General features: G+C 35.6%; 1 protein-coding gene across 1 annotated transcript; it reads right to left on the reverse strand.

Moving 5' to 3' along the window:
- Nucleotides 1–3,006: 3,006 nt before the first annotated feature.
- Nucleotides 3,007–9,586, reverse strand: LOC113495221 (cytochrome P450 4C1-like). Its single transcript, XM_026873844.1, has 10 exons — nucleotides 9,338–9,586; nucleotides 8,282–8,371; nucleotides 7,642–7,752; nucleotides 7,222–7,407; nucleotides 6,660–6,856; nucleotides 6,282–6,345; nucleotides 5,712–5,901; nucleotides 4,501–4,649; nucleotides 3,955–4,131; nucleotides 3,007–3,599 (listed from the first exon to the last, which is right to left on the reverse strand). The coding sequence occupies exons 1-10, from the start codon at nucleotides 9,489–9,491 to the stop codon at nucleotides 3,445–3,447; spliced, it is 1,473 nt and encodes a 490-aa protein (XP_026729645.1). The 5' UTR covers nucleotides 9,492–9,586; the 3' UTR covers nucleotides 3,007–3,444.
- Nucleotides 9,587–14,093: the final 4,507 nt, after the last annotated feature.

The following is a 14,093-nucleotide window of genomic DNA, read 5'->3' on the forward strand; positions in this document are numbered from 1 at the left end:
TGAATTCCATAACACAAGTGCTTTATCAACTTACTTTGGGTTCAGAACAATGTATGTGATGCTGTCCGCATTTATTTATTTAAAAAAAAAAGAAAAAACTTACACCCCCCTTTTGTCGGCTAATAAATAAGCTACCAATTCGTGAACTGAATTAGTGTAAGTCTGTTGTCCAAGGTGTAAGGTGACCCTTACGACAATAAGTTAAATAAACAAACGGAAGGTTGTTTTTCTTTCAACTTTTACTTCGTAATAAATTACATTGCATCAGAGTTGCACATAAAATATTATGGCCCATTGTGTGTTATACTTTGTAGACATAACTACGTAAAATATGGTTCTATTTTACTGCCTATTGAAAGCTAAAGGCATACCCTCAACATCTGTCGACTAAGAAAATACAAAGCCAATAAGTTAAAATAAAATTGCAATTGGGATTGCCTTTCTTTGCTACATATTTAGATTGATACAAACGTAGTATGTAATATTATTCAGAATAAAAAGATTTCCCTTTTTATAATTTTTTTTCATATTTTTACTGTAAATCATTGATCCCTAAATAGTATAAAAAATTGAGTGCGCATACCTACGTGCCGTATGCCACGTATAATGATTGAACTGAGTATATGATAATCGACGTCAAAAGTGTTAAAATTAAACGTCACAAGAATAATACTACAATTCTCGTGTCAAATGCGTAGAAATTTGTGATGTATCCCTGACATCTAAAGTTCAAAATTGCGTGGCATTTTAATAGGTATTCAAACAACGGCACCGTATTTCAATTTGAACTTTATGCTCTTTGGATAAGTCTTAATTTTGCTTGATATGTGATATTAGCTTTGCTTCGCGCCTAAGCGCTCTATTTGGTGTGAATGACACCCAATATCCTGGAAGCTCTGAGTTTTGTTTAGAAATACCATTAGCTTACTTACTAACTACTTATGAAAATTGGTACTGATTAGCATTGAGTCAGTTTGTTTGTGGACTAACTAGCACTTAACAACAGCAGCCTATATACGTCCCACTGATGGGCTCTGGCCCCTTCCCGTAAAGGGACGGTTTGAGCATTGATCACCACGCTAGCTCACTGCGGGTTGGCGATTTCTGATTCCAATATTTGGTTTCCTCACGATGTTTTCCTTCACCGTTTCTCAGGGGTGTCATAAAACTTTGAAAAGAAAGAAAAAAATAAGGTACATATTACTTTGAAACGCCACAAAAGTATCATTGGTACTTAGCCTGCTTCAGGATCGAACCTGCACCTTGTGTATACAAGTCCATGCATAGAACCGCAAGGCCACCACCACTTATTATTACTAGCAAAGCATATCTAATATTATGTTATGAGTACTAGGTATATTATGCAAGATAAAAACAAAAAAAAACCGTCTCAAGAATGTTATAGGTAACATTCTTCATGTTTTTTTTTATTTATTATTATAAATGTGAATGTTTGTTTACGTTTTCTCGAGCAGAATACTTACCTGATCATCATTAAACTTTCATATATTCTTGGAGGGATACAAAGTAACAAAGGTTTCGTTTTACACTAATTAAAGAAAGGATTATTCTTTACAGCGATATCCCACGCGGGCACAATGTTTTATAAATACATTTACTACTTTTGTGGCTTTTAGGTGTACTTGAAATGTTATTCAACTTGACAATAACTCAACATCCTAAATACAAGGCAAATTTAGATATACGCCTACGTAGCTGCGCGTTATGCGTTATTATTTGTATATTATGAGAATGATAATTTGGAGTACTTACATACTCCAAAAGCTGCCAATTGATAGGTAAAAATAGGTATGTTATCACTGGCTCGGATATTTTAAAGTTACGGAAGTTACTAAGAAGGTTAGTGAGATTCCTGGTGCTGCATAGCATGCCCGAGCGAATTTTATGTAAGTCTAGTGTGATGCCTTTTATAAATTGTGGTATGCAATTCAAGGAATGAGTATCGTCGGCGCCGGAATTGAACCCCTACTCTCTACCAGAGTAAGAGGCCAGTCACTAACTACTATACCGAAGTCATAAAAGTTGGTAGAAGTTAGTCCCTTGGATCTTGGACCACTGGTCGTGTTTCAAGATCCAAAGGATCCTGGCCTTTGCCTTTTGTTTACATGTAGCCGGTTTAAGGTCACCCGTCTACCTTCCTCATTGCAAAGAAAGTTGTGACAAAAATAGCGATGAGTCAGCGCTACACTTAAGCTGGTATTATTGGAGCAGGTTTAAATTCGAGTAAAGACCAATGACCTGTTAAATAACACAAAAGAGTTTGTATATATTATGAGACAGGCCCAACACATGTCAAAGCAACTTTCGTAAGAAGGATCGATTATAGCGTATCACCCTTGGAACTTGGCTTTTTTGGAACTCCTTGGAATCCGCAACGAAATTAATCAGAAACGAGTTTGAGAAATTATCCAATCAGAATAGACATCGAAAAGATGTTCATAATGATCAGTTATTTCTTGTTCCGATCTCTCGAATTTTTATTCCTTATAATGCAGCCCACCATGATTCAATTAGTTGTCTAGGTTGAATTACTCATGACGTTCTCCATTTGTGCCTTAAAATGAATTTTTGGTAAATTGAACATGCTTTAATACTGTTTGTTGCTGTCTGTTTCTAGAATAGTGCTTAAAGAAGCTATGTATATTTTGACAATTGTTTGCTATGCCTACGTAATTTGTCACAATTGTATCATAAAACATACACATTTAGTGAACATGCGTATTTCGAGATACTATGTGAATATTTGACGACTAACACTAATATTTACTTACCTGCTAATGTTTGATAAGTCTGGGTACATGTGAATTTGAAATTTATATCTATGACACAACCCCGGATTCGAGAATTTGAATTATAGCAAATATTGGCCCAAGGTATTAGTATCTACATTACATTGGACGAAACTTTAATCACATAAGGAAACAAGACACGAATGTTTGTCAAATTATTTGGTCAATAATGGGGTACCGAGAAATTTAAAGAAGGTTTCAATTTTAAAACCAATCACAGCTTTATTATTGAGTGTTTGATATACGTAATATATAAAATACTTAATATTTACATCAGTCGAATAACTACACCTAAATATAAAATATATTGTTCAAAAGAAAAAAAGGGTCCTTTGAATTGCCACAACCTTGTATAATAACTAAATTAAGTTACTAGTATCTAACAATCTATTTGATAATACTTATCAATCAATCAACATAGGGCAGATTAGCAATGTAAGCAGTTTTTGCATCCTAGAAGGACATTCCATTCTCAAATTATCATTGTAAAACTGCAAAGTAACAAAGACATCTATAAAACGTATCTACATATAGCAAAACTTACCGTCATCGTAAATCGACAATCATGGCTCAGAATTAGGATGCTAATCGACCTATTTACTTATAAAATTCTTACAAACATACGTATTTATCTCTAAACTCTTTCTTCCAAAGTGATCTCATGTCCAGAAACGGGTTTTAATAAGAAGTCGAATCGTAGCTTCAAGTTGCTGTCATCAGCCTTAACCTTGTACCTTCTGATGAAGTGGGCGAGGGTCGTCTTCATCGATATCATTGCATACGTTTTACCTGTGATAAGAGAAATAGAGGTTTCACTTGTCTGTTTTGGTCAAGACTGAGTGTGAGTGGTCGCTAAGGTTTTAGGTTTACTTTTGCTGGAGAACTTTTTTGCCTTCCCGTATAAAATGGAGAATGACAAGGTTTAACAGGCAAAATTACCGAAATGTTTTCACCTTCTCTAATCCAGGATAGTATATTTGCAAGATATAGGTATAAATGAAATGCCCCTAAATGAAAAAAGGCAATTGTTCTGGTTTAAGTTTTCATCTGGCTAGTAACTATTTTTCAGTCTGATTTTATCTTTCCGCTATTTTTCTCTCGCCTATTTATGGACCCTTCATTTGAAAATTCAAACATTACTTACCTAAACACGATCGTTTTCCTAGACTGAATCCGACGAATGCATTCGGGTTTGCTGGCATGTCCTTTTCAAGCCACCTTTCTGGTCTAAATTTATCCACATCTTTACCCCAAGCAGCTTCCCTATGGACACCGAAGAGTAGCACCACGCACTGCGTGTCAGCACGCATCGTGTAGTTTTCTGTAAATAAACAAGCGGATTATAAAAAAGAGGAAAATGATATGCGGAAACATAAATCTATAATATTCAAACATTTTCATACCGTGCATATTAATGCTTGTATGACACTTTTCTTTATTGCTTTTATGTTATAATTCAACTGTAAGCGTCGTTTAGGAGGTCAGCAACATATTATGTACACAATATGTTAATTTTTAATTATTATTTTTTTGTATTCATTTGGTTAATTAACATTCTCAAATCAGCCCGGCAGAACGAACAGGTGATAGACATAGACATGCCTCCATATTTTCATTGATATCAAAAAAGACCTACATAAATTAAGGTCAGCATCTTCATATCAATTATAGTGCTATTGTTGCAACTTACTGAGCTTAACTTCCTTGTCGACGTATCTCAGAGTGACAGGTCCTGTGGTAAATATCCGGAGACTCTCCTTGATAACCGCCTCGGTGTACACCAACTTGTTTAGATCGTCCTTATCCACATCTCTGTCTGTTTGGAATACTTCACTGATCCTGTAAGATATGTGTCGTTAGGAATAGAAAAAATGGGCTAAAAAAATCTAATTAGACCGTCAGATGAATTTTCAAAAAATTGGGGAACATATTTCTTCTTTCATCGAATTTACATAAAATGAAGATCATACATTAGCTTGAAATCTCATGACATATTGTGACGTCAATTATCAGTATTTTTTTACTGCCAAGTTACGTTTTTCACTTATTCCTTCCAACTTCTATATTATGTTTCATCATTTATTGATGCATTCCGGGTTCGCATCTTTTGTCTTTTTTAAATATAAATATATGATGTACGAGTAAGTTTACGTAATCCAATATTATTTAAAATATTGAATCCACCTGACGTACTAAAACGTCAAATAACATTAGTCGCCTCGCCACAGCACACATCAGTAGTGTAAACGTGACAGTACTCACGGCATCTAAAATCTAGCACAACTGCAATCATAGTATAATGCTTGATCACCTAGTGGTGGGCGCCCAGCCTATGAAACACGCCTCCATAGTTTCCAATGGAAGGACAAGTAATTAATTACTTAACACTTCTATTTGTGGCATAAAACCTATGGTTAGACATACAGATGTTATTTGTTCACGTGAGCCTGTTGACACGTGACGGTGTTTGATGGTATTTCGAGACACGACAACAATTTCGAAATTACGTCATAAGCTTATGATTAAGGGTCTCGGTAAGATCAAATGATAATACGTCTAACCTATTTTTTATGATGAATTCCCCGAGTGGTCGCAACTGGAGATGCAAATATTTCGTGCTTACTCTGGGTAAGCGTGTACTAAAATTCCAGAACCCAAAATTTTCAAATAGGTAATGATTTATCGCATGGTTGAATCTTGTAGATTGGATTACCCGATTAAAATATTCTTCCATTTTTTAATATTTTTTCACTTTTTTGTTTTCATTCTGCCCTACGAGCAGATATTTCCTAAGTATGTAATATTCAATGGCATAATATTCCATTCCATATCATTCTTGTAAGCACCTTTCTCGTGTGAGACCCTTCAAAGTATTTTGTATGAAATTATCAAAGTACTTACTCGTCATAAATCTTGTCCTGCACCTCAGGATGCGTGCCGAGCAGTATCATGATGTAGCTCAGTAAACTCGATGACGTATCGAATCCCGTCACGATGGCTGTGTCCACCTCCTCTCTGATCTCCTTGTCGGTGAGAGCATTCTCTTCTGACAGTTCCAGAAGTAGATCCAGGAATGGCTTGTATCTTACACCTGTGGGGAAATTGCTTTTGTAATTTCGAAGTGCGTTCGGAGGTCTTAAACATGCAAGGAGAAGTTTAAAAGTAAGCCCAAGTGCTTTTTTTGTATGTGAAAATCCTTCGTTAGGAGTCTTGAAATATTCAACTTGTCTCGAACGGTTCAGTACCAAAATATCATGACATCATGAGCATATTAAAAATTTGAATGAATATGAGTGTGCCTGTGAGTCAGTGTGTAACGCCTAGACCGATTACGATGAAATTGTAAGAACGGTTTGAGAGTAGCTTATACTTTTGTTCGACTTCTCTAGGCCTAGCCGCAATAGCTAGTACGTCATATAATAAACTTATTTACGACTCCATAAACACAATGCGTTTATGAAATACACTTACCTGAGGCTTTAACAGCGTAAGCATTGACATCGTTGGTTCTCTCGGCTTTCTTTTTCTGTATAACCTAAAATTAAAGGACCAATTAACAATGTTAAAGTAAAACATACTCTTAAAGGGTGATGGTAAAATATGTTTTCAAACGTGTGGTGGAATCGTTTGAAGGTCCTATAAATCAAACAGCAAAAGTTTAAGATTTTATTGAACGTTAAAATTACTATCAAAACTTTTTAGTAAGACGATTGATCCTATGATCCGGGTATAATGCAACACATGGTTCTTCTTAATAACAATGAGTAGACCCCTCATCACAAATTCCCACAATATATGTAGCTCTTCATTGTCACCACTTGCACAAACATCAGAACACAATTTTCTTACCTTATTCGACATATCATTGACGATCTTAATGAGTTCATCGTGTTCCTTCTTCAAACCACTTAATCTGAAGATGAGGTCACTTTGAAGCCAGAAGTTCTGGAACCTTTGAGTCACGATTGTCAGAATCTTGTCGACAGCGTGCATGTACGTTTTGATAAACTCTTTGTCTTCGAAACCAGATATTCCAAATGCAGTCACTGAAATATAAATCTTGTTTATTATATTTGCTTGAGGAATTGTTTGAAATATAAATCTTGTTTATTATATTTGCTTGAGGAATTGTTAGTAGAGAGACAAACTCATTTTACCACTTCTCATTTTTTATATTAATGTGTTTTTGAAGTCCATAAACCCCCAAAATGGATTAAAGTAAATAATAGGCTATATAACCCAACTCGGATCAAAAATTAAATTAATTTTGGGGATCATTAAGGATTCCTTGCTTAAAACTACTGAAGTACAGATTCAATACTCTCGGCAAAATTCAAGAGGTTTCTATTTTTATGGACGATATAAATTCGTCAAGCAAAATGTTATTTATAAAGTAACTTTTGATACTCACAGCAAAAGGTCTCCAAAGCAATATTCCTTAAATAAACAGTGTGATCAAAGGGTCCTTTTGATATTTCCACTTTCAGATTTTTCACTAATTTCCGTGATTGGCTGTTGAAGATGTCCAAAAAGTTGAGCATCACTGGTAAACTGAAGGCAGGGGTCAACAGTTTTCGGTGTCTCTTCCAAACTTCACCTGGTAGATAATAATGGGGGATTGTTATTCTGGATTCCGGGAGAATGGTAGAAGGTTATTATGGATTTCTGGTCAGCTGGGCAAAAATCAGTTTCAAAATCAAAACTTTTGTGAAAGCTTTAATTTTCTTATGGATAACATGATTATGAAGGAGTTCCCGAGGTATCGGTCGTGCAGTTCGGAGAAAGGCTGTTGAGAAGAGATAACAATAAAAGAACCAAATGATCAACTGACCTGAGGAAGTGATTAATCCTTCACCCAACCAAGGCTTCGCGAATTTATAGGCGAAGTGTTTCTGAAGACAGGAGTTGGCTGCAGTCAATGCATCGTCTGGATCTGTGATGACTATAAAAAAAGAGTTTTTTTACGTGAATTGTGAGAAGCAGAAGATCTTCCTATTATATCCAAGTAAGTAAAATACTTGATATATAGGTAAGCTGCCCGATCGAAACGTACCTAACAATGACGATTATCTTGTACCTAATCTTGGCTACGAATAAGTAAGATATCAAATGTGAACAACCTAAAACTGCGTGTAAAACTTTAGACGAACAAAAAAGTTTTTGTCGGCCGTCTCATTTTTCTCAAGTCAATGAACACAGATATTGGGAATAAACTGATTTATGAATAACCAACATTGCTCACACTTTTCATTTTGAATAGAACATAGTTTTTAAGTTCCAAGACTTGTGTCTAATTTTAGTTGATATATGTTCTTGTACTTGAAGGAGTTCCCGGGGCAAATACTCATTGAACCTAGTCTTACTGCTTTCAAGTCCGAATCCTAAGTAATTGTATTCAGTTGTTTCAGTAGCTGTAAATCTGATAGTTTTCAGACATTGTTTGCTGTTTATAAATCATCAGATATACTTACAGTAATATATGCTTGATCCTAGGATGACTGTTGTGACACCTCCCTGTTTCATCGTCTCTACTGCAATCGCTTTTACTGTACTCCATAGTGCTGTAAAGAAACGTCCTTATAATTTGACATTCTAATACAACACGACAAAAAATACTTCTGAGGCTTGTGGGTTTTAATTCTGTCACCAGATTCTACATCAATCTTACGAGAAGAAGAAGATCAAAAGAGAGGACTTCCTTCAATTATAGATTTTAGGAAAAAAACCTTCTTCTCAAAAACGAAAATGGATTTGAACGAAGAAATAGAAGAAAAAATCGTGAATAGATAAGTCACGAGATTTCGTTGTTTATAAACTGGTTTATAAAGACCGTGAAACATATTTGTAAGTACGTGAATCGTGCGTATATTTACGCACGTTTCGACTGAGTCAACTTAACTATTGGTCTTAATATGTTACATTTCACAAACAATTTAGTTGGCTGGTAACTACTCACGTGTTTAAGTTAGATATATCTTCGGCATTTTACAATATATGCTACCGAAGATACTTATATCTAGTATCAAAATAAATTTGTATGTTTGTCATTTTCTAGTTATAGTTCGTAGTGCCCTAGTAATAAAGCTAGTCTAAGAAATACTCTGCATAAGTGTATACGAATATGTTCGCATTTTTACATATTCATTCATAAACTCCGTTTCCAGCAGAGCTGCAAATTCTTAAATGCTTCAACGATAAGTGTAAAACGCTCTCAAATCTAGGTATATGACATTTGATACCACGTAATAGTTAACTGGAACTCAAATTTCAGTTTGGTTTTAATATTCGATTGGTGCCAGAGGAAGATATTTAAAATTAGTTGTTTCACCTGACATTTTTGTTAAAAAAGGTTTCACATTTAAAATAGAATTTACTAGTATTATACTACCACTTCTTACTACTGCCCACTATTTCCATCCAGGTTTATTAAGATCACGGAAACCCGATTATACATATTCCAAAACCTTCTTTAGTACCTTTTTTCATTTTCGTACAAATTGTCACTAAACAAAACAAAATAAACTCACAAGTCCCATCTCCAAACAGCATGTAAATGTGTCCAATGATAGGTAAGGCACCAGGATACAAGGGGGGCAACTTATGTTTCCCCTTAACATACACCGTCCATGCCCATAAAACACAAAGACAAGACAACAAACAAAACAGTATTAATCCGATCATTGTTGCACTCCTTGAACCACTGAAACTAATTGAGTAGCACCTGAGCTTTATATTATAAAGTGGCCTTCGGTAAGCAAAGGCGTACCACCTCCAAACTGTTGCTGAAGTTAAAGCGAGATAGAAATATAAGCTGCGTATAGCAGTGTCTTCCTTCCACAACTACTATGGTTTACTTAAACTGGCAGGTGTTAAGTCTGTTGCCTCCGATGAATCTTGATAAGTATAGCAGTTTTATTTTGTGAGCAGTAAGGGTGATTTTTGAGTGATTGGTAATTTCTTTGTTTACAGTAAAAAATGTCGTCTGCCAGAAACAATACTTATGGTTTACCGGACATAAATGAAAATGCACTAACTAAGGAAGAGCGGAAGTAACTAAATACTTACTAAGTAAAGAAGTAGCCTGGGTTCCCAAGCGTTTCTAGACAAGCTGTTATAAAACCGAAGCAATCAATGGAGATTGGCTTAATACGTAAATTGGAGGGATAACCGTTGGTGGAGTGATGTAAAAAATTAAAAGTTAATGTGAGGAAATCGTAAAATATGACAAGAAGGCGACAGAAACGTTTACTATCACAATAACCATGGAATCACTGCTTTAATTCCATGGTGTACAATAAAGAATATTCTAATCTAATCTAAACCAAAGATTTTGTTTATCGAATAATAGGGCGGGTCACCTTATAACAAGGCGAGGAATATGCTAAGCATTGCCTTATAAGGAGTGACAATGATGATGAAATGGTTATTCAAATAGACACAGATTGGAAAATATTTTCTACATAATAGCAATTAGCCGAGACGAAGTAAACATAAAATACATCATCATTGACTTCACACGTTCATGTAACAGCGTCACATGTAAATATTATGTACAGCAATACCAACATTACATGACCTATCTAAAGTAACACTTTAACTGAGTAAGCAAGACTGATTTATACAAAATCTTAAAAGAAGACCAGAGATGGCTGTATCTTGTGGAGTTGTATAGAAACTTCAGACAGGTTAATTTAAACTGGATGGACCCACATGTGCCAATGGAGGTGATTTACACTAATCTAATAGGCGACTTCTGATGATGTGGTTTGATAATGAAATGAGGATATATCAAAAGTTTATAACTACAGGAAACAGTATTGTTCATTGACCTATATGATGATACAATACGCAAATTAGAGTGACTCACGATATACTGGACAAAAGTGAACATAAAACTTTTATAATGATTGCCCGACGATTAAAAAATAAAATGATTTTGGTGCCTTTTTCTTTTATTAAGCCTATTATTGATAGATTTTATAGTGTTCCACTGCTTGAATATGTATTATGCGAATATGTATTATGTACCTGTAAATAAACTAAGAAACAACTATTTTAAACATGCGCAAATATGACAAAGCTATATGACATCTGATGCCTAAGACTGCACGGAGAGCTAAGAGGTAAAGGTCACCGCCAAAAATACGGTGCGCACCTTAGGTTCCCCACGTGGGACCAACATTTGTGTGATCCACAATTTTTTGTCCAGAGTCTGAATGTCTTTGTGCGTGTGACTTGAATGTTTGTGAAGCTCCTGCGATACGAGGATTCAATCCCTTAGTGTGGTCTTTTTTCTAGGATTTCGTACCTAACGGGTAAACACGTAGCTCTATTCTACTAAGACGCCGCTGTTTGTCCATTTGTCACTAGACTGTATTTCATTAATTATGTTAGCTAGTCAGTTAAAATTCACAGATAATGTATTTATGTTGCCGCCAAAGCGATAAATCATGAAATGAAGGCATCATATTCAGTAACATACGTTGCGTACGTAAGATCAGTTTACCTTTACTGCGTGGATCAAGGTTGTCTGACAAGAAATAGTTATATTCTATTAGCACTTAATTAGTTGTTATTCAAGGACATCATTAAGGTTGAAAATCACCATAAGGTTATGAATCCAGTGTTCCATGCACATGTTTGGGCTGATGCCTGCCGGGCCAGCACGATTGTCCAAAAGATACACGCGGTCCTGGTAGACAACAAAACAAAAGAAGGAATCATATAGTTGGGATATAGTCAGTAAATAATTAATAGATTTAAAAAATCTAAAAACCCACGTTTTTTGATGTAACTCATTCAATTTTTCTATAAATCGGTCCAGCCGTTTTTACAGTTGTAAATTGCATTGTCATTGAGGTTGAAGCTACCCTGAAAATTTTAGCCTGATAGCTTATCGGGAAGTGCCTCAAAATTGAGTTGCAAAAATCCTACCGGAACGACAAAATGCGTGTAGAAAAACTTGGAAACAACTGACACTCACATCCACTCAGCCTAAAGCGGGAGGAGCCAATTCTATGCGAAAAAAGGTTACGAATAAAACAAAAAAAAATGATTCCGACTCCAAGGTGAAAAAGAAGAAAACCACGCCTAACAAAAATAAAACTTAGTGATATGCACTAAAAAAAAAAAAACAAAATTAGTTTTTCGCACTTACGGAACTCAGTAGACTAAAGTGTTAATTTTATATGAAAATCTATGTAGGTGTTAATTCATCACTGTGTATGGAAGCATGTACTTGGCAAGGTATGATCGTTTTGTACTAAAGTTAGGTGTAAATTTGATTTCTATAATATTCCGGAGTGACGTCATCCACGCTGATTGCTCGGCGTGAGGATCAGACTTCCACTAAAACGTTCAGGCGCCGCTCCTACTGCCTGAAACAGAGTCACGGGAACGCTTAAATTACGCATGCTCTGCGTGATTCTGCCTAGAAGTACGCATCAAACTAGGGCGAAATAAAGTCGCGGTCGGTGCATGATGAATTGCTACGAGTATGCACTGCTATACACCGACCGAATGTCGAGGACCTTACTTACAAGACAGTTTATGTGCTCAGTAAGAGTTTGATACTATCCTTTTTCTCCCCCGAGAAAATAGGTTTCCATAAGGCTTCCCCGCCAGAGAGGCTACAGAATTCAATGGGCGGGGCAAATGTCCTATGAATCCTGAATTAAACTACGTGTAAATACATAAAAATTAATTAACATAGCATACCGCAAGGAAAGGATGGCTATAACGATGGTTGAAAGAGGTAATGGTTAATTAGTGTTTAGTGGTTAATTCATATTCTTCGTTTAAAATCCGCCTTACACTTGCTTCATAGCAAATGCACGCATACTTACATGTTAGTTAAGTTTTTCATCAGTAAAGTATCATAGCAATGGCTGCGACGACTATACCAACGGATTCAAAAGTCTTGATCATTTAACTACATTAACGGGGTGCATGAGAATTCTACTGGTAACCCAGCTTTAAATATGTAAACGTAAATAAATACGTCTATACTCCCTAATTTCAGCTGCCTGGTGCCTCGATAATAAGGAAAAACTGTTGTAAAGTCTGTGGCTATCTTTTTCTTTGTATTAAAAGTTTGTAGCGCTGTAGTCCTTACTTTTCTACTATTTTTATAAACGACTTATACATGCCTGTGTCGTGGCGATTTTACAAGTATCTCATCATATCTCATGCTCTAAAACTTACTTGAAGTTAGTTACGTTAGTAATATTATTTACCAGCGGGGAATTATTTACGCAATTTCTTATGATGCTTATACAGAAAATAATTAATGAATAGGAAATATCATAATAACTGTAATATGGTATTAACTTGTTATTGTTTTTGATCTAAATTCGGGTTGATTATAGTAGACAGCTCTTTCATGTTAAATTTTATTTCGAGTTTGGTTTGTAGCCCTAGTTTATGACAATAAGAAATCACAATCAATCATTCATAATTGACGACCTCCGTGGTCGAGTGGCGTACACACCGGTTTCAAGGTGTCGCTAGCTCTGAGGTCCCGGGTTCGATCTCCTTCCGGGTCAATGTAAAAATTATTATTTCTACATTGTCTCGGGTCTGGGTGTTTGTGATCCCATCGTTGTATCTGAATTCCATAACACAAGTGCTCTAGCAACTTACTTTGGGTTCAGATCAATGTATGTGATGTTGTCCGCATTTATTTATTTATAATCCAATACTTGTTTTCCGCAGGGATTGAAATAGCGACACTTGGCGCAAAGTGGTCATTAGCATGGTGACCTAAACCACTTTTCTATCTGTACATAAAAGTGGTTTTTGGATACCTAGATGGAGAAAATGAGTGAATTGAGTATTTTATTAGTTACAATCTTAAACTTTAAACGTAGATTAAAATATGCCTTGTACGGTGATCAAAAATAGTTATTTAACAATCCTTATGACCAAAAAATAATGTTAATAAAATACGCAGAAACAACCGAATTATAGAATTTCACTTCATTCAGATAAGCGAATATAGGTAATTATTATTCAAGGACATTTTTTTTTAAATGCGTACAACATCACATACATTTTTCTGAACCCAAAGTAAGTTGCTAAAGCACTTGTGTTATGGAATTCAGAAACAACGAAGGTACCACAAACACCCAGACCCAAGACAATGTAGGAATGTGAATATTTACATTGACCCGACCGGGGATCGAACCCGGGACCTCAGAGCTAGCGACACCTTGAAACCGGTGCGTACGCCACTCGACCACGGAGGTAAGGTACTAAGTTAGGTATTTTTTTATCGACTTGTAG

The sequence above is a fragment of the Trichoplusia ni genome, chromosome 6, assembly GCF_003590095.1.
Source record: "Trichoplusia ni isolate ovarian cell line Hi5 chromosome 6, tn1, whole genome shotgun sequence".
NCBI classification, from domain to species: Eukaryota; Metazoa; Arthropoda; class Insecta; order Lepidoptera; family Noctuidae; genus Trichoplusia; species Trichoplusia ni.